General features: G+C 42.9%; 1 protein-coding gene across 1 annotated transcript; it reads right to left on the bottom strand.

Annotated features, from left to right (window-relative positions):
* Positions 1–7,499: 7,499 nt before the first annotated feature.
* Positions 7,500–19,886, bottom strand: LOC134381774 (PDZ and LIM domain protein 1-like). The gene is made up of 4 exons (XM_063101593.1): positions 19,789–19,886; positions 16,260–16,411; positions 8,423–8,540; positions 7,500–7,984 (listed from the first exon to the last, which is right to left on the bottom strand). The coding sequence occupies exons 1-4, from the start codon at positions 19,884–19,886 to the stop codon at positions 7,798–7,800; spliced, it is 555 nt and encodes a 184-aa protein (XP_062957663.1). The 3' UTR covers positions 7,500–7,797.
* Between the last annotated feature and the right edge of the window lie 46 nt (positions 19,887–19,932).

The raw sequence follows: 19,932 nt of genomic DNA on the forward strand, positions 1-19,932 counted from the left end.
CACTTGGCCAGAAGGCAACAGTGTGATAGTGTGCCTGCTCAGCTCTCTCTTCTTCTTCTTAAAAAGCCACCAGATCTACTCCCAAAATAATCCAATAACCCATTAATGCATTAATGCATTTATCCATTTATGAAGGCAGAGCCTTCACAATCCAATCACTTCCTAAAGGCCTCCCTTCCCAACACTACAACTTGGAGATTAATATTCAACATAAGCTTGGGAGAGGACATTCAAACCATAACAGTACCTTTAAGGAAAGGCTGGGGATTCATTACTTATAAGCACTTGTCATAATGTTGAGACCTGGCCCATCTTCATCCATTGGGTTTCTGGTCTGAAAACTGACTCATATCTGGAAACTGAGCAATAAATGGCAATTATTTTAGTGATTGCCCTCAGCTCTCTAATTATTTACACTTACTTTTACTGTTTACTCATTTTTGCAACTACAGATGCCTTCTTTTATTAACTATCTCCATAATCTCTGCAGGACAGGTTTCTCTTGGTCTCTCAGGATAACCCAACTTTGCCAATTTCATTCTGACAAAGGAATTCACCTTCTTAAAGCATCTCCATCTGATCTCATTTTTCTAGGCAGTATCATTCCCAATGCTGTTACAGATCCCAATTTCTTATCAGTAGTTTGAACCATCAGCCCAGGCCTACAGACGAGGGTCAACACTGAGTGTCGTAGTAATGGTGATGCACCTCTCACCAAAAGGCAGGAATTGCATTGCTTGCTCCTTTCATAAATGGCACATCTTTTGGGCCCTCCAACCGAGCAGTCATCTGGTGGGTTTTCCAGCACAGAGTCCTGCTGCAGCCAAAAAAGGAGCTGGGGTGAAAGTCAGATGGTCAAGGAAAATGGAGAACAGCCTACTCACCAGCTCTGAAACCTGGAGCAAATCTGATGGAAGCAGGTGGCAAGTGTGGGGGAAGTGCAAGTTGGGACACTTAAAGAAAACGCTAAGCATGTATTATTCCTCAGATTGGGTCAGGGAGTCAGGTGGGAGGAAATTGGTAAGGGCACAAGAAAAGGTTATGAGGTGGTAATGTAAATGTTTTATATCTTGATTGTAGTGCGTAAGATTATACCCAAAAACCTTTAAATTTCACTGCATATAATCATACCTGAATAAGAAAAATATTCTGTGGTTTCTATTTCCTAACAATCAAATGGATTGCAAAGTTGTGGCTTAATTACCCATGAGTAATGGCAAACTTAGTTTTCTAGAAAACTTGGCTCTCAAAGTGTGATTCATGGACCAGCAGCATCAACATCACTTGGGACCTTGCTAGAAATGCAGAATATCAGGCCTGACTTAGACCTAATGAATCAGAATCTGCATCTTAGCTAGATTCCCGTGTAATTTCCACACACACTAAAATGTAAAAAACATTCTTCTAGAAGTCTTGACAAATTACCTTTACAACCAGGGCTCTTTAACCCAGCCATGGGAAAAATATGCTACTAATAAATGCTAACCATTTTTCCTAAAACAAAGAATTATTAGAACTCCAATTTATCCTCCCAGATAAATTATATGTACCACTACATGGGAAGAGAACATTTAATTTTTATAAATATCCTGTAAGAATCCTGTGCCTAGAAAATATTCTTACTTTCCATTCAATGCCTCTATTATCCAGTCCTTATTCCTCCAATAAGATAAGAAAGCAATGACTGGATGCCACCTAACCATGAGATGCGTCAGGACATCTCTCCCTTTTATGTGGTCATCTGGCCATCTCCTGGCACTGGATGGGGGGCATGACCCTCTGAGCCTCCTCCCTCATCTTGGGAAAACTCATACAGCTCAGATATCTGAGGGGGAAAAAAATCCAGCAACAAAGGGTATAACCCAAAGCACACAAACTTTAGGTAATGCATAGCAATGTCTTTAATAGGAAATGAAAAAAGAAAATCTTTTTAAAAAGCCTTTGTCTTTGGTTTCCTGAAACAATAGTCATGTTGTTCTATAAGCAAAGAAAGGCCTCACGTGAGGAGGGCATCATCCCTGACTTTGCCAGGGAGGCAACTAGAAAGCCAACCATCACAAAGGCAGAAAGTGGCAAGCAAAGTTCAAGATCATGAAAGTCAAAGCAGCAGCTTAAAGCCGTGGGTGAGCAGTGATGTAAATGCCACTGGGAGGGTGGGATGAGAGAGAATAGGTCCTTGGGTCTGACAGGGAGGAATCAACAAGGAGCCTTCAAAAAAGCATCCTACTTGGGGAGGCAGAATAAGGAAGCCAGAGCACAGGGCAGTTAAAAGAGATACAGTGGATGTGTAGGACCCAGGAAAAAGAATGTGGCATCCATGAGGGATGCAGAAATCCAAGATGTCTTTGTTTTAAGGTGGGTTAGGTATATGTTGTCCAATACAGCAGTCACTGGCCACATATCTACTGAACACTTGAAATAGGGCTCAAGGCACAAGTTGAAATGATAATATTTTAGATATATGCTGTTAAATATATTAAAATTAATTTTACACACTCCTTTTCTTACTTCACATGGCTAATATAAAATTTTGAATTACATGCATGGCTTATATCATACTTCTATAGGAGAGCAATGAAGGATTTATTATGGATTCACTCACCAAACATTTGTGCACTCTCTCTGCCAGGTGAGGCAGAACCAGGTGCTGAGGAGAAAAAGCTGAAAGACAGAGGATCAGCTCTCATGGAGGCTTCATTCCTTCCAGGAGATAAGTGATTAGTGTCCTGGATGATGCATGGCAAGGGGGTGTCCTCAGGTATGGAAGCATAGCAGAGAGGCATCCAAACCATGAAGGAAAATCAGAGAACCCTGTCTGGGAGGAGGGAGGCACTTCAATCTTGAAAGAAAATAGAACTTTACTAAATGTTAACTGAATCAAGAAGTGGAAGAAGAGCATTCCAAGCCAGAGGGAATAGCTTGATTGAAGCCTGCGTGAGTCTAGCTGAGATTTTCCTCTTTTAGGAAATTGTCAGAAAGCTTAGTAATTAAACAAGATTGAAGGTCACATTGAAGACATTCCAGTATGTTACTTCCATTCTGCTTTCGTTTTACAGTAAGCAGGAAAGAAAAAAAATCAGATAAATATGGTAAACATGAAGCACTAGAATTAGGCTAAACCTTAAATTTCTCTTGGCAGGAAATATCTCTATAAACCAAATATTGGGGGAAAAAGAGGGTTTTAGTGACAAAACATAACTTGAACATGGGGATGGTAATGCTGACATTCTGTTGCATTCTTTCAGGAAATGAACTAGTCATACATATTATGTTTTACAGTCATAGTGGTCATCTAAAGTTCTTGGCATTTGCCCTCCATTCGAAGCAAGATATCCTGTATATAAGACCCATTCCTGAAAAGGAATACTGTCACTAAGCAACATGTCAGACATTTCTACTTCACCTTAAAGAACAAGAAAAACAAAAACAATATAAACCCAAAGTTAGCAGATGGCAAGAAATCACTAAGATCAGAGCAGATCTTAAATGAAATTGAAACCCAAAAAAGGACACAAAAGGTGAACGAATCAAAAAGTTGGTTAATTGAAAATATAAATAAAATGGACAAGTCATTAGCATGGCTAACTAAAAAAAGAAGAGAGAAGACCCAAATAAGAAAAATTAGAAATGAAAAAGGTGAAATTACAACTGATACCTCTGAAATACAAGGAATAATTAGAGTCTACTATAAACAACTATATGCCAACAAATTTGAAAATTCGGAGGAAACAGATAAATTTCTGGACACACACAAACTACCAAAACTGAGCCAAGAAGATGTAAAAAATCTGAACAGACCAATAACAGTCTAAGAGATTGAAGCTGTTATCACAAGGCTCCCAACAAAGAAGAGCCAAGGACCAGATGTATTCACAGCAGAATTCTACCAAACATTCAAACAGAAATTCATACCAATTCTCTACGAAATATACAAAAGATTGAAACAGAGGCAATTCTCGCAAACTCATTCTATGAAGCAAACATCACCCTGATACCAAAACCGTGTAGATACAACAGAAAAAGAAAACTACAGGCCAATATCCTTGATGAATATAGATGCAAAAATCCTCAATAAAATACTAGCTAAAAGAATACAGCAACACATGTGCAAAATTATACACCATGATCAAGTGGGATTCATCCCGGGATGCAATGTTGGTTCAACATGCACAAATCAATAAATATGATATACACCATATTAATAAAATCAAACATAAGGACTGAATGATCATCACTATAGATGCTGAAAAAGCATTTGATACAATTCAACACTCATTCATAATAAAAACTCTCTGCAAGTTAGGTATAGATGGAAAGTATCTCAATGTCATTAAAGCCATATATGATAAACTGACTGCCAATATCATCCTGAATGGGGAATAGCTGAAAGCTTTTCCTTTAAGAACAGGAAGTAGACAAGGATGAACACTCTCACCATTCCTATTCAACAAAGTGCTGAAAGTACTAGCTGGAGCAATCAGAGAAGAGAAGGAAATAAAGGGCATCCTGATTGGAAAAGATATGTCCCTCTTTGCAAATGACCTGATCCTACATACTGAACAGCCTAAAGTCTCTACAAACAAACACTTGGAGTTGATAAATGATTTCAGCACAATAGCAGGATACAAAATAAACACAGAAAAATCAGTAGCATTTCTATTCTTCAATAGTGAACATGCAAAAAGAGAAGTCAAGAAAGCTTGCCCATTTACAATAGCCACCAAAAAATTAAAATACTTAAGAATTGAGTTAACCAAGGATGTGAAAAATCTCTATAATGAGAACTACAAACCACTGCTGAGAGAAATTAAAGAGGACACAAGAAGATGGAAAGATATTCCATGCTCTTGGATTGGAAGAATCAACATTGTAAAAATGTCCATACTACCCAAAGTGATATACAAATTCAATTCAATCTCATGAAAATTCCAATGACATTTTTCTCAGAAATGGAAAAAACTATCCAGACATTTATATGGAATAACAAAAGACCACACATAGCCAAAGCAATGCTGAGCAAAAAAAAAAAAAAAAAAAAAAAAAAATAGAGCTGGAGGCATAACACTACCTGACTTTAAACTATACTACAAAGCTTTAATAACGAAAACAGCATGGTACTGGCATAAAAACAGACACACTGATCAATGGGATAGAATAGAGAATCCAGAAATCAACCCACACACCTAAGCCATCTGATCTTTGACAAAGGTACCAAGCCTATACACTGGGAAAAAGACTGCCTCTTCAGCAAATTGTCCTGGGATAACTGGATATCCATATGCAGGAGAATGAAACTAGACCAATACCTCTACCATATACTAAAGTCGACTCAAAATGGATTAAATAATTAAATATACACCCTGAAACAATAAAACTTCTTAAAGAAAACATAGGAGAAACACTTCAGGATGTAGGACAGAACACAGACTTCATGAATATGACCCCAAAAGCACGGGTAACCAAAGGAAAAATAAGCAAATGGGATGATATCAAACTAAAAGGCTTTCGATTAACAGAGTTAAAAGACCACCAACAGAGTGGGAGAAAATATTTGCAAAATATACATCTGACAAAGGATTAATATCCAGAATACATAAGGAACTGAAATAACTTTAGAAGAAATAAACAACTAACCCAACTTAAAAATGGGCAAAACTGGTAAATAGGAATTTATCAAAGAAAGATATACAAATGTCCAACAGACATATGAAAAAATGCTGAACATACTCAGCATTCAGGAAATGCAAATCAAAATCTCACTCAGACACCATCTCACCCCAGTTAAGATGGCTAATATGCAAAAAGTCTGTGAATGATAAATGCTGGCGAGGTTGCCGAGAAAAAGGAACTCTCATACATTGTTTCTGGGACTACAAAATGGTGCAGCCTCTATGGAAAATGGTATGGAGGTTCCTCAAACAATTGCAGATAGATCTGCGACATGACCCTGCCATCCCACTGCTGGGAATATACCCAGAAGGATGGAAATCATCAACTCAAAGGTATACCTATTCTCTGATGTACATTGCAGAACTATTTACAATAGCTAAGAGTTGGAACCAGCCCAAATGTCCATCATTAGATGAGTGGGTACGGGAGACATGGTATATGTACACAATAGAATACTACTCTGCTATAAAAAAGAAGGAAATACTGCCCTTTGCAACAACATGGATCGACCTAGAGAGAATTATATTAAGTGAAACGAGTCAGGCACAGAAAGAGAAATATCACATGTTCACACTTATTTGTGGGAGCTAAAAATAAATAAATAAATACACAAATAAACTGGGGGGAGGGAAAAAACACAACAATTACAATTCCTTGAAGTTGATAGCAACAGGAGAACAGATAGGAGGTTGTTGGGAGGGAAGGGGAAGCGGGAAGAGGGAGGGAGATTTCAGTAATGGACCACAATAATCAACCACACTGTATATTGACAAAATAAAATTAAATTAAATAGTAAATTAATTAAAAATTTTAAAAAATATTTTTAATTAAAAGAATAAAATAAAACCAACCCCTTAAAAATCATAAGCAGTCTTCTCAATAGTTATTAATTTTCAGAAAATATCAAAAGTAAATGACAGGATTTCTACAAAATAAAAAGTATGAACACTACTTTTGAAAGTGTTACAATATGTCAGAGACAAAGTTACAGTTTCAAATACTTTTTTATTAATGAGTATAAATAAAGCAAAATCTCTGCTTAGGAAAACTGTTTTAAAAGAACTAAAAAAGAAAAAAAAGGATAGATAATTTGCTCTTCCGGAGGAAGGAGGGTTGGTTGGAGTGCCCTGTCCACCTCTCTTAATAATCATGTAGTCTCAGTGTCTGGAAGTTGGGGGCACCACTGTTTAATCAAATGACTCCAATAGAGATTAGTCACCAGGAGATCATCTATGGTGACTTCAGATCTGGACTCAAGACTCCCTAATACCCAGGGTGCCTAGTCTCTTCTGTGAAGAGGGCACACTGGTCATTTCCCTGAGCTCTCTGCTGCTGGTGGTCACTTTCCTGAGTTCATTGCCCATCACAAAGGAGAGCAGTTGTGATGGCAGCAAACAGCCTGGACAGGTACTTATTGGGGGGAATATTTTAAGGACAACTGGTAAAGCTATCCCTGAATTATTTGGGAAGCATTCACTTCCTTAGATAAGCCCCATAACAGCCACAGGTAAAGAAAACATCATTTCATTAAAACACAACTAAGCATATTAGCATCAGAGAAATAATTTGCAGCACACTTCGCAGAAATATAAGAACAAAGCATGTTCAGATGCCAGTTTTCTCACACCTGGGGGAAAAGGCCTACAAATCTCAGAGAAGTGGGAAACTCAAAGCAAAAGAGGCTCAGAAGTCTCTGAGGAAACCCAAAACAAAAGAGGCTCAGAAATCTCATCAGGCTTGAGTAGGAAACAAGACATGGCCAAATGATAACAGACACCACACACTGCTTCAGAGTCTATACATTTATAGAGTAAAAACAAAATCATACGACTCACTAAATTTGGTTTGGTTCAAAACTGCCTGAAGTCCATTTGCAGCAGAGAAGAATTGAGGTGAGGAAATACACAGTGATACTAGCAAGGTGACATAGAACGAAAACTATTTTCCTTGAATCGTAAAAAGCAGCCGTCACACAGCCAGTGTGAGTCAGTTGCCAAAAGTGGGGGACTTGGTGTTTAATGAGCAGAGCACAACCAAGGGAAGCACAGAACTCTCAAGAGAGGAGAGAACTAGACCATTTGGAAGACAACTTGGTTAAAGAACAGAGGTCAGTCCAGATCTGCTGAATCACATGGGGAACACAGTGACCACATCATAGCCCTCAGGTGGTGTGACTCGCTCCCGGGCATGTTTTCCACAGTAGATTTTATCCTCCACAAAGAAATGGCCCTTCTGTTTCAGATTGGTGCCACAGTCAGTGCACACGTAACATTCAGTGTGGCGGTGACGGTCCCGCAGCTTCACGAACACACCGCTGAAAGAGCAAGGGAGGAAAAGGTCTCCATTAGTGAAAAGCACCTGCAGGTGGCACTGGGTCCCCTCACTGTCCTTTCTGTGTTGGGGCCTGCAGCTCCTCCCCAGAGTCCCACCAAATGCAGACCAGGGCCCCACTGCCTCGAGTCATAAGGAGTTTCTCATTCCTGGAGTCCAGAGACAGTACTCTCGAGGCCCCTCCTACTTCAGCAGAGCAGGCCTGCTTTTTCTGGTTTTACATGTTCATTACCTAAGGGTTCCACAGCAAAGGAAAACGTTCGCCACTTGGCTCTGGGACACAGGACCTATCTGGCCTCTCCATTTTTCCAGGCAGGATTTGTCTCCTTCACACTCAAGATATGCAATATCCATCACTTTCCACACTTTCATGGTTTACTCAATCTGCAGCACCACCAAAGACAGTGGGGCAGATACTCACACAATGCCCGTGCCACATTTGTCACACATGGGCAACTTCTGAGCATTTCCAATTGATGCAGCCACTTTGGTGACAGGAGCTTTAACACATCTGAATCCTGAGGGCTTGCTGGGATCCCCTGAAACAAGGAAAACACTCTCATTGGCCATGAAGGGCAGAATTGCATTAGTATCATTTAGTTCTCCAGAGCCATGTATATATGTTCAGGCAAGGCCATGGGCACTGGAGTCACACAGATGTGACTCCGCTGTGTGATCCTGGACAAGTTACTTAACTTCTCTAATTACCAGTTTCCTTTTCTATAAAACAGGAGATAATTTTTCCCTTAACTGCTGAACAAAATGATAAACACACACACACACACACAGCTGTGCTACAGTACCTAGCATGTTGCTAACTAGCATGACACAAATTATGTAATGTTCTGATTAAATACATGCAAACACTGATATGGTAACTTTAATATATTAGATGTACATAATAAATTACTAAAAAAAACATTATCTGAGAATCAAAAGACAGTGTACTTATATGTAGAAAAAAAACCCCACATCACAAAAAGAACAAATCATTACAATACAAGAGTTTATGTTCAGGATGACAAAAAATTATTTTGGAAATAGAAGCAGTGGTCACACAGCATTGTGAACACTATTAATTCCACAAAATTGTGTGTTCTAAAATGCTTAAAATGGCAATCTCTAGGTTGTATATGTTTTATCACAATTAAAAAAAGATTCTGAGATAGGTAACAAAATATTAAAAATATAAAAGGTAATTAAGGTAAAAATTTTAAATCACAACCATGTTAAAAGAGGCCAACACAATACATCAATCGGTTGGATGTGTGTCCCAAAAGTGCATTCTTTTGGAGTAGAACCGTGGTTGCCATGGGCTGGGAGGAGGGGAAATGAGGAGTTATTGCTTAATGGGAAGTTTCAGAAGATGAGAAAATGTTCTCAATATGGAAGGTGGTGGTAGCTGAGCAACAATGTTAATGTGCTTAATGCCACTGTAATGTACACTTAAAATGGATAAAATGGCAAATTTCCTGTTATGTACATTTTACCCAAATATTCTACGGAAAAAAAAATCATTACAGTACAGCATGCTACTGCAGCTGGATGGCAATCACCTACCACAGAGCAGACTAAGCAGCCTCTCTGCAGTCAGCTTGGTGCATACATGATTTCAGCAGGCCCCTAGTTATTGCACGCAGAACATCTTAAGTAACAAAGCCCTGTATCATGGTAGCTATTAGCAGTGCTAAGCTGTTCATGTTACTATTATTACTATACATTTGGCTGGCTGTGCTTCCACATCACTACTTTTCTTACTCTGATGTGGCTTAGCAGGATTGTTATGTTCATCAGCTATTTATACATGTCTCTCTTCCTGGGCTGCCAATTACTTGAGTATAGGAATCTTGTTTTATACACTTTTCAATACCCCACAGAGCCTAGCATGCAGCCTAGCAAATAATAGAGGCTTAATAAGTATGTGGAAATCAATGAAATGCCATAGCAAATGCATGATGGTCTTTATGTGGCCCAGCATGCTTAGGCCCAAGGAGCTAGAGAACCAGTGGTGATTCTGAACAGGTACCAGGAGCATCCCAGTCACAAGGAGAGATTTTGCAAAATTCACAGAGCAGGCTCTATCCCAAACTAGCTGAATGAGCATCTTCATGTGTACGGTCCCCATCGCTAAGTACAGAAGATTCTATTCTACATTTCTGGTAAAACCCACTTCTTTAGACTAAAGTAGCTGTTCTCAAAGTTAATTGTGCATCAAAATCACCTGGAAGGCTTGTTAAACCATAGATCGCAGGACACCACCCCCAGAGTTTCTGATTCAGAGGCCCAGGATGAGGCCTAAGAACTTACATTTCTAGCAAGTTCCTGCGTGTTGCTGGTCCAGAAACCGGTGGACCAAGAGCTACTGAACGAAAGCTCAGAAACAGCTTCCAATGTAAGGCAAGGGGCTAAGGAGAGGGCATCCCATAACTGCAGCCATGCTGGACAATCCTCTCTTGTCCTTCTAGAAAATGAGTCCCCTAAACTCACCGGTGCCTCTGAACCAAAAGTTGAGACACGTGTTCAAACAAGGGGCATTTAAAATGCCACCGGCTGGTGTGGTCGACTATGTATTTTGCCCACAACCATCCCTCCCCACATTTCCCATGCCTCTTTCTGGTCAGTGCTCTTCTACTGGGGTGTCTTTGACTCCCAAAGAACAGTTCTGTTTGTCACAACTGGAGGGGAGTGCAACTAGCATCTAGTGGGTAGAGGCCAGGGATGCTGCTTAACATCCCAAAGTGTATAGGGCAGTCCCACAATGGGAACTTATATGCTTCAAAATATCAATAGCACCACAGCCGAGGAGCCCCACTCTCGGTGGAGTAAACTTTCCGCCCATCGGATTTGTCCAGTGGAATCTGAGCAGACTCAAGCCTCGTTCGGGCAAAAACACTAAGGGCACTTGTGTGGTGTGGCCCTGTCTCCATAGAGCTTCTGCCCTCTGCCACAAGAACACCAGGTCGCAGAGAGTGCTTCTCCCTTCGTTGGGCTCCTGGAATGAAAAGACTTATGGTACCAGGCCTGGCCAAGTCACAGCTGACCAGCAGCCCACATGTCACACAAGTCACCTGCTGCTGACTAACACAATGCGAGAGTGAATTATGTGGTACTTTGCTGCCTTAGGGAATATTTGAAAGCATCCCTTCAATGGATGTCTGTGATGCAGTCTCTCAGGATCCCCACCAACACTGGGACCCTCGTTCACTGGGGAACTGATGAACACAGATGTCCATCTGGCAGCAGGAGATGGGGCAGACATCAGGAGGCCCCAGGGTTTCCACTGTCTTCAACTGTGGGCTCACAGGTGGGCCTGGGGAAGGCTCAGTTCCGCCCCGCCAGGAAGCACAGCACGGAAATCACCTTGGTGCTTCCGTTATCCCTGAGCCCAAAATAACTTCCTTCCCTTCCCAAGCCTTCCTCCATTCCTCTGGGAGGAGGCCACAGTCCCAATTTTGTTCATCATAGATTTTTTTTATTAATTTTAATTTTAAAAGAGATTGCATTAAAATGTCATTTTAGTCTTGATTATTGAATTTTTGGTGACTCCTTAAATTTGCACCCACAGCAAACGCCTCATTCACCTCACCCTAGTCCAGGCCCTGCCTAGAGGGATCTCAGAAGAGCCTGAGTGGGCAGCTTCTCCAAGTGTCATGCCTCAAGCATCCCAAACAGCCTCCTTCGTTTTTTGGCTGATGGTTCTGGAGCCACCTCGTCTGCCTACCCGCTATGACAAGAAGGAAATGGCAGCATCGCCACAGCTTGGAAAGCAAACTGACTGCACTAGAGAACCAGCTCATGAGGTCAGGCTATCCTACGTGATGGGCTGTCTTTTTCACATAACCCACTCAGCAGAAAAATCACCAAGAAGGGGGACGGGTGCAAGAGGGTAGAATGAGAGAAGGTGAGGAGGGACATGAAATCCCCACTTGGAAGGAGTATCCACTCCCCTCTCTGGAATGAAGGGATGTGAATTAGAACTGGGCACCGATGGGCCAGAGGCAGCTGCCTGCTGGATACCACAGATCTCACTGCTTTTAGTTCAGCCCTGCAGCGCAACCAGCTGGCGTGAGGTTTTTGCTATTATGTATCCAGCCAACGCTAAATTCCAAGAAATCTCTCTTCTTCCTTCTCAACTAGCTTAGAGTAAAAATACTAACTTCCTTTGGACTCCAGAAAACTACAAAACTTTCCAAATTTCTCTTCTTCCCAAATATTTCTAGAAAAAAGTGAAAATGGGCTAAATAAATCACAGCTGTCTTTCTATCTGCCCCACTGCTCAACAACCTTTCATGGCTCCACATTGCCTACAAAATCAAGCTCATGATCTTTAACCTAGCATGCGGTGGTCCCCCTTGACCAGACTCCAGACCATCCAAGATTCCTCCTGGAACCCTGGGCACCAGCCAAAATGAGCCTCGAGACTTGCTGAGCAAGTCTCCAGCATTCTCATCTCAGAGCAGCTGGCCACCACTGTGTGTTCTCAGTCCACAAGACTCCCACCAAATCTCCACTCATTAATGTCTCCTTCTATAAGCAGATGAGTGGACAAGCAAAATGTGGTTTATGCATGCAATGGAATATTATTCAGCCTGAAAAAGGAAGGAAATCCTGACAAATGCTACAACATGGATGAAACTTGAGGACTGTTAGAGGAAGAACAGAACCAATGCCAGTTTATGCCTTGCTTGCATGTTGACTCCCGCCTAAACTCATTCCTTTGTTTCACTGAGAAGGTACACCTTAACATAAGAGCAAATGTAAATAGAACATAGGTTTCGGGGGTAATTTATTACAGCAGGTGGCATCAGTGGTCAGAGCATAGACATCACAAGACACCACCCCTCATTAATCACAAGGGACCTGGTGAATGATGTTATTATCTTATTTTTCTTAAGATGTTTCCCTAACGTTATTCTTAGTAACAGGGGATTTGCTATATAAATAATGGCTAACCTCAGAGAATCAGAGCTCTCCTGTAACGTCTGATTCTTCACTGCATCCAGCTTTCTTGTCTGTAAGTCACCCAATTAATAAATACTTAAAAATCTCTGATTACCAAGTGGATCTGCCCACTGCCTTCTTCAGTCTCCAAGTGCTTTCTCCATTAGGAAGGCATTGTACTTTAACCCCCTCCTAACACAAGGACATCAAGGTAAGTGAAATAAGTCATCACAAAAGGACAAATACTGTATGATTCCACTCACCTGATGTACTTGTCAAATTCAAAGACAGAAAGTAGAATGGAGGTTGCCATGGGCTGGGGAACAGGGTGAATTGGAAGTTATTGTTTAATGGGTACACAGTTCCAATTTTGCAAGACTAAAAGGGTTCTGTGGATGGATGGGTGGTGATGGTAGCACAACAACATGATTGTACTTAACGCCTCTGAACTGTACACTTAAAAATTGTTCAGATGGTAAATTTTATGTTATATGTATCTCCCCACAATTTTTTAAACTATTAAGGCTCATTCTGCCTGCAAGCTTTGGAATTTGATCAAAAGCAAGATAGAGTTTGAGGGACCCAGGACACCTTCTCCTAGTCCAGAAGCTGAATTCCATCCACAATAAGACAACCTGCATTGACTCTTCCAAGGTTTATCTCCAAACCCTACTGAAGCCATACTTCCGCCTCCTTCAAGGCCTCACTTACTTTGCTGTGGCACTTTGCAGATGCGGTTTCTCTTAGCCCTTTAAACCATCCCATGAGGTCCTCATTATTCGCAACACTGGACATGTGCAGAAGCTAGAGCTTAGAGAAACTAACCTGCTTGAGCCACACAGCAGGTCAGAGGCAGATCCGGGATGCCGGTGCTTTCTACCCTGTAGTGCTGCTTTTTGAACCAGAGGCCTTTCCAAAAGACAGTAGTCCTTATTGAGTGCTTTTTGTGTCTACCGGCCACTGTCTTAAGCTTTGACCTTTTCATCTCAAATAAAAACAGGCATTTGGGTTCCCTCCACAGAGGCATATGATGGATATTTGGATTGGAATTTACCTGTTGCATTAAGTGAAAATTTAAGATAGGGGAGAGACTTCAAGATCTATTCTCTCCCTCTTCCTTTTAAGCAAAACCTTGATTTTCTTTGGAGCAAGAAGGCATCCAGCCTAGTGGGTAAAAAATTATAATTCCCAGACTCTTGTGCAACTAGGTGTGGCCATGTGACTAAATTCTAGTCAATAAAACAGAAGTGGAATAGCAGTGTGGGACTTCTGGGAAGGAGAAAGCAGGCTCATCTGAAAGGGGGGCTCCCCAGATAGCTTTGTCACCCTTTCTCCTCCCAGGTGCCTAGAAGTGGGCATGATCGCTGGAGAACCAGCTGCCAACTAGGACCATGAGGCAACTTTGAGAATGGAAGTCGCAGGTGTGGCTGACGGAACACAGGATGGAAAGAGTCCAGATATTGATGAGCATAGAGCTGCCAACTCCATGCTCAGGTCCTTCTCTGTGAGCCCAGGTGAGCTGTGCAGCATCTGTCCATGTGCTGGTTGGGGCTGGGATGGACTGACTTGGCCTCTCTTTATTGAAGGGTTTCACACCCACTTATAGTAAAATAAGTTGTGGTTTCTCACACATTTGACAAAGCTGTCTCCCTTAAGGTTTGGCCCCAGGTCATTTGTCGGTCAGGTCTAACACTGGAATTTAATACAAAGTATGGCTCATTACTTCCCAACTCCTCAGGTGCTCCAAGCAAAGGGGGAAGTTGCTTGTAGAACCATATCTCTAGCATAAAAGAAGCACTTTTTCCCCCTATGCTCCTATGTGTGTATACGAGGGTACTTCAAAAAATTCATGGAAAAGTACAGTTAAAAGCTAACATGAATCTCTCCATGAGCATTTTGACACACACTCCTACACCACTCTTGCTAAGGAACCCGCACATGGAGAGGAAGCCCAGGTTTTGAGAGTTTTCAGTAGAGAACTTCAACTCAGGAAGGACTCCCAGGAAGCCAAATTTCCAGCTGATGGCGTGGAGGAGGGAGGCCACTCTTCCAGAGGGCATTCAGCACTTACCCTCCCTAGCTGCCTCCTAATGGTGAGGCAGGTCTCACTTTGAGAATCCCAGGGGTCCCCCCAGGAGCACCAACTCTCTCTTCACAGGTGGGTGCACTGGGAAAAGGAAGAGAGAGCAGTAGAAGGCAGGACTCCAGTGAGGTGCCTGAGCCTCAGTGAAGGGGACAGAGCGGGGAGGGCTGGGCACATAGGGATGAATAAAGGGTGCAAAACCCAACCCTCCAGAAAAAGCTAATCAGGAGAGTTGCAGGAGATGCTGCTGCACAACACCCTGGGAGGCAGGGGAGCCTGTGAGTTGCTGATCTGCAGGTCACCTTTGTGAAAAGGAGGAAAAAGCATCCCTTCCTCAACACATCCACCTGTCACCAATTATACAATACACTGCTATTATTAAATGAGGTACCGTCACTGCTGTCCATTTGAACATTATAATAATAGATATGATTTCTACAATGAGAAGAATTGTCTCCTGAGATGTGTCTAACCACTTATGGTGGCCCTGAGTGCCTCGGACATCAGAGCTCCTTGGACATCAGAGCTCCTCCCATGGACAAGCTAAGGCTAAGCTGGGAGCCTCTGGATGAGGTTTCAAATATCATAATAATTAGGAAGCACTTATGTGCCACTCATGGTGACGGGTGTTTTTTAAAATTTATGACATTTGGTCTGTGCAATTGTCTTCGTGAAAAGAATATTTATACTCAATGAACAGATGAGAAAACAGGCATGGAAAGGTTCAGAGACTTGCCTATGGTCACACAGTGAGGATGGGACCATAATGGAAGCTCTTGGTTCCTTAAAGGCCGTATACCCTAGAGCAAGAACAAACACCTGGCCACAGAGGGAAATTTTCATTCTGCTTTTCACCGCCCATAGCCTTCACCACTCTTAGTTGTCCCATCACAGGAGTGTGATCTGTGGGTTCAAAGCAAAAATATCACCAAGGCAAAAACCAACAGAATACCACAAGAGTCAAGCTCATTCTGACCATATGCACATGTGACAGGAACAGTCAGCCGGGTATGAAGCTTATTAAATAAAGACCGAGCAGGAAGGTTGGTCAGGCAGGCATGCTCTCTACTTCTTTTTTTTATTACAAGATTTTGCCTTTTAGAATCTCATGCCTTTTGAAGAACACTATGCTCTTTCCACCTTGTCTGGGCTGTGCTCACCTGTGTTTCAGCAATGCCTAACACCCACTACAGACCTTCAACAAGAACCTCTGACCACAGGTAGGGATGATTACCTTTTTCCTCAGACTCCAGGATTTCCTGCAAAACCAGGAATGACATGGACTGTTTTGGAGGCTCATTCAACTCCTGTTTCTCCTGACGCATCTTGTAAACTTCAGATTCTTGGGTGATGACAAGGCCACAGGGAGGCTGAGAATGATCTAAGCTGTAAAAAATGTTTGGAAATTCATTAGGCTATGTCAGAAGTTAGGAAAAACTTCAGCAGGCACTCATTCCACGTAAAGACACCCCTGATTCAAAGGATGGATAGAAATGATGCCAATAGACAAAGCCTTTCCTTAACTCAGTGACAAACCCACTCCGAATATGGTAAGACATCTACACTGTAGCAGCAGCCAGCTCTGATTATGAAATCAAAGATAAGATACTTTTTCCAAATAGTTTCAGTAATTCAATTACTTTTTGGACTAATTCCATGGAATGGGAATGCTTTGCTTCTTTTTCAACTACATAAACAAGGAGTTTCAGTCAAGATGGCAGAATAGAAAGTCCTCAGCATCACTCTCTCCTGCAAATCAACCAGTTTACAACTATAAAATTGTAACATCACCCATGCTGGGGCCACTGGAGCTCAAGGGAAGAGGAAGAGATACCAATAGAGTTTGTGAAGGCAGGAGAAGCCACAATGAGAGAAAGAAAAAACTTATAGGAGCATTTTGGGCTACAGCCACTTCAAGGCTGGAGCTGCTGAGTGCATGGAGCAGGAGCCAGCAGAAGCCATAGCTGTGCCCTTCAGATGGATTTACTCGGAGGCAGCAGGGGAGAAGTGGGCCTTGCTGGCCCCCAGGACAACAAGATCACTAACAGGGTTCCTGTGGACCCACATAGCAGAGAGGAGCCAGAACAGCTGAAAAAGGGGAACCATTCAGAGGCTGGTGAGTCATCACAAGGGACCAGCACAGGTCCCACCCCATGGGAAGTGTTTGGAGCACAGGCAGTGGGGGAGACAGGGCCACCAGGAAAACACTGGGACACAGCAAAGACAGCTGACACACCCCCCAGTCAGCATAGGACTACTCACAGGAGACTGGTCAGGAATATAGAATTGCACAGGGTGCAGTTTGATAAAAATATTCAGACCCAGATCAGAGTTTCTACACGATCCAGGTGCACCAACTCTTAGGAGAGCCAGAAGTACATGTAAGGTCAACCATTAAAACCTGAGCTTCACAAAAAGCCTTCCCTGGGGAAACAGCAGCAAAGCAGCAATTTATTTTGACACAGCTCAAGTACATGTTCCCACAGGAAGTTCCCCCATTTTAGAAGGAAGCAAAGGAAAAAAATTAGTTCCATCCCAGGCACACCACCAGCACCTTGGAATATGCCAGGAGGCATGAGGCATGGAGCCAGGGACCAGACCCCCGCCCATAACCACTCACACCACCAGCGCACCACAGGGCCCTGACTGGGGGCCCAGGATATAGAAACGAGGACCAGACCCCTTTCCACATCCAGTGACACCATGCCAGCACCTCAGGGCCCACCCAGGGACCCAAGGCATGGAAAAATGGTTTCCCCCTCCCACAACCATTCTCACCATGCCAGCACCACAGGGCCTGCCTGGGAAACTGAGGCATGAAGAAAGGGACCGGATACCCCTCCCATAACCAGGCACACTGCGACAGAGCCTGAGGTCCACCCAGGGACCCAAGGCATGGAGAAGGGTACTGGGACCCCCTCCAACAACCAGACACACCATGCCAGTGCCTCAGCACCACCAAGGTACACAAGGCTTAGACCTGGGGATTGCAGACCCCTCCCACAACCAGGCACACGGCACCAGCACCTCAGGGCCCTTCCAGGGACTGGAAACTTGGAGCTGGGGATCAGAACCCCTCCCACAACCTGGCACATTTCCAGCACCAAGGAGCATGCTGAAAACATCACCTCCATGGGGGTGGACCACCACAGTTAGCACAATGACCATGGCTGCCACAAAAGTGGCTAGATGCCACAACCACCATGCAGTTGGTCCGTCAGCCAGTAGAGTGCACTGACACACGGAGAGTCATCAGCAGAGACAAAGAAAATAAGAGGATGTCTCTCTCCATAAGGCCCATTTCAGAGTGACAGAAGTAACATCTGCTCTATGATAATACTGGGGGACGTGATCACACCTCTCAGATTTGGACATATCATCTATGCAACAAATTAACAGAGTAACCAATATTCTTTCAGAAGGAGAAAAGAAATCTAGGGTAATTAAAAGGGGTCGGAGGAGGGAGAGGGGGATGGGAAGAGATTGGATAAGGGGCATAAAGAATAATTACGATTTGAAACAATATATGTACTAGTAATATTAATTTCATTAACATATTTCAATATTGAAACCCCAAAATATGTATAATCAATTCTTATTCAATAAAAATTTTAAAAGAAATTTTAAAAAGAAAAAAAAATAAATTACATAAACAATATTATGTCAAGAGAAAATTTAGAAGAGGGAAATGTCAACAACAACCAGACCACTAAAAACTTAGCTGGGTCTCCTTTGCATAGGCCTCATGCAGTCCTCTCTAGAGCAGAAATCACAGTGTTCTTCATTCCCAGTGACCTCAGAGTGTTCTCCCTGTCTCTATAAACTCCTCATAGTTCTCATGGCAAGGAGCTCAGGTCTCCTCACCTATAACACAGACATAACAGTACCTGCTTACCTAGTTTACAGGGCTGGTGGCAAGTATGAAATACACAAATGCTTTGTAAACTGTAAAGTGCTCAGGCCCAGAGACTAGGAAAGCCGGGCCTTGCCTCCCAAACCATTCTCCTGTCATTCCAGGTGCCCCAGAACAGGATGAGACAGGCAGAGCAGTAGGGCCTCTTTCCCTCGGGCTCCACTTACCAAAGGGAGGAGGCCCTTGCTACCTGGGCTCAAGAAGGAGAGGAAAGGGAGGTTCATGACCACCAGCATTACCAGTAAAATCTATCCTAAATCTGACCCCTTCTCACCACCCCCACCTCCTTGTGTCTCAGCCTTGCCATCGCTAACCAGCGCAATTGACTAACTGTGTAACGTGTCCCTCTGCTGCCTTTCTCAGGACACTCTTAACTTCAATCAGAGGTCAGAGGGTTATTTTAAACACATGAATCAGGCTGTGTCATGTGGCTCATTGTACTCTTATCAGACTTAGAAACAGGTACTTACAGTTTTAATAATGAAACACAAGTAGAATCAAACTCAACTCCTTTAGAGTAAATGCTCATTACAAAAAGGAGAATGGCCGAAAAGATGTGGCCCATCTTCCCCCTGCACTCCCATCCCCTGTTGTCCCTGCTCACTGCACTCTAGCTGGACCAGCCCTCATGCTGTGCCTGCCTCCCAGCCTCCACACTCACTGCGCTCTCTGCCTGGAATGCTCTTCCCAGACAGCGCCACAGTTCTCAGGCTTCACTCAGGTCTCTGTGCAGACACAGTCCTCAGAGAGGGCTTCCTGACCCAGACATGAAACAGTCATCTCCATCCCCGTCACTTACTACCCCACCACTCCACCGCATCTTTCTCCATGTTATGTATCACTCTCTCACCATGCATTATACTTGTATTGGTTTACTTCAATATTGTCTGTCTCCCCCGGGAAAATAAACCCCATGAAAGCAGGAACTTGGCCTGTCTTGTTCTCCATCATGTGCCCAGGCCTGGCTTAGTGCCTGGCACAGGTTCCAAGCTCA

This window comes from Cynocephalus volans, chromosome 7 (assembly GCF_027409185.1).
Source record: "Cynocephalus volans isolate mCynVol1 chromosome 7, mCynVol1.pri, whole genome shotgun sequence".
NCBI lineage: Eukaryota > Metazoa > Chordata > Mammalia > Dermoptera > Cynocephalidae > Cynocephalus > Cynocephalus volans.

Excerpts from the sequence above, each read along its gene's own strand:
- LOC134381774 (XM_063101593.1), bottom strand. The coding sequence starts at position 19,886 with ATGGAGAACAAGACAGGCCAAGTTCCTGCTTTCATGGGGTTTATTTTC. Across the intron at positions 8,541-16,259 it reads CCTGGAGTCTGAGGAAAAAG|GGGATCCCAGCAAGCCCTCA; the intron begins GTAATCATCCCT and ends TCCTTGTTTCAG. Across the intron at positions 7,985-8,422 it reads AAATGTGGCACGGGCATTGT|CGGTGTGTTCGTGAAGCTGC; the intron begins GTGAGTATCTGC and ends TTGCTCTTTCAG.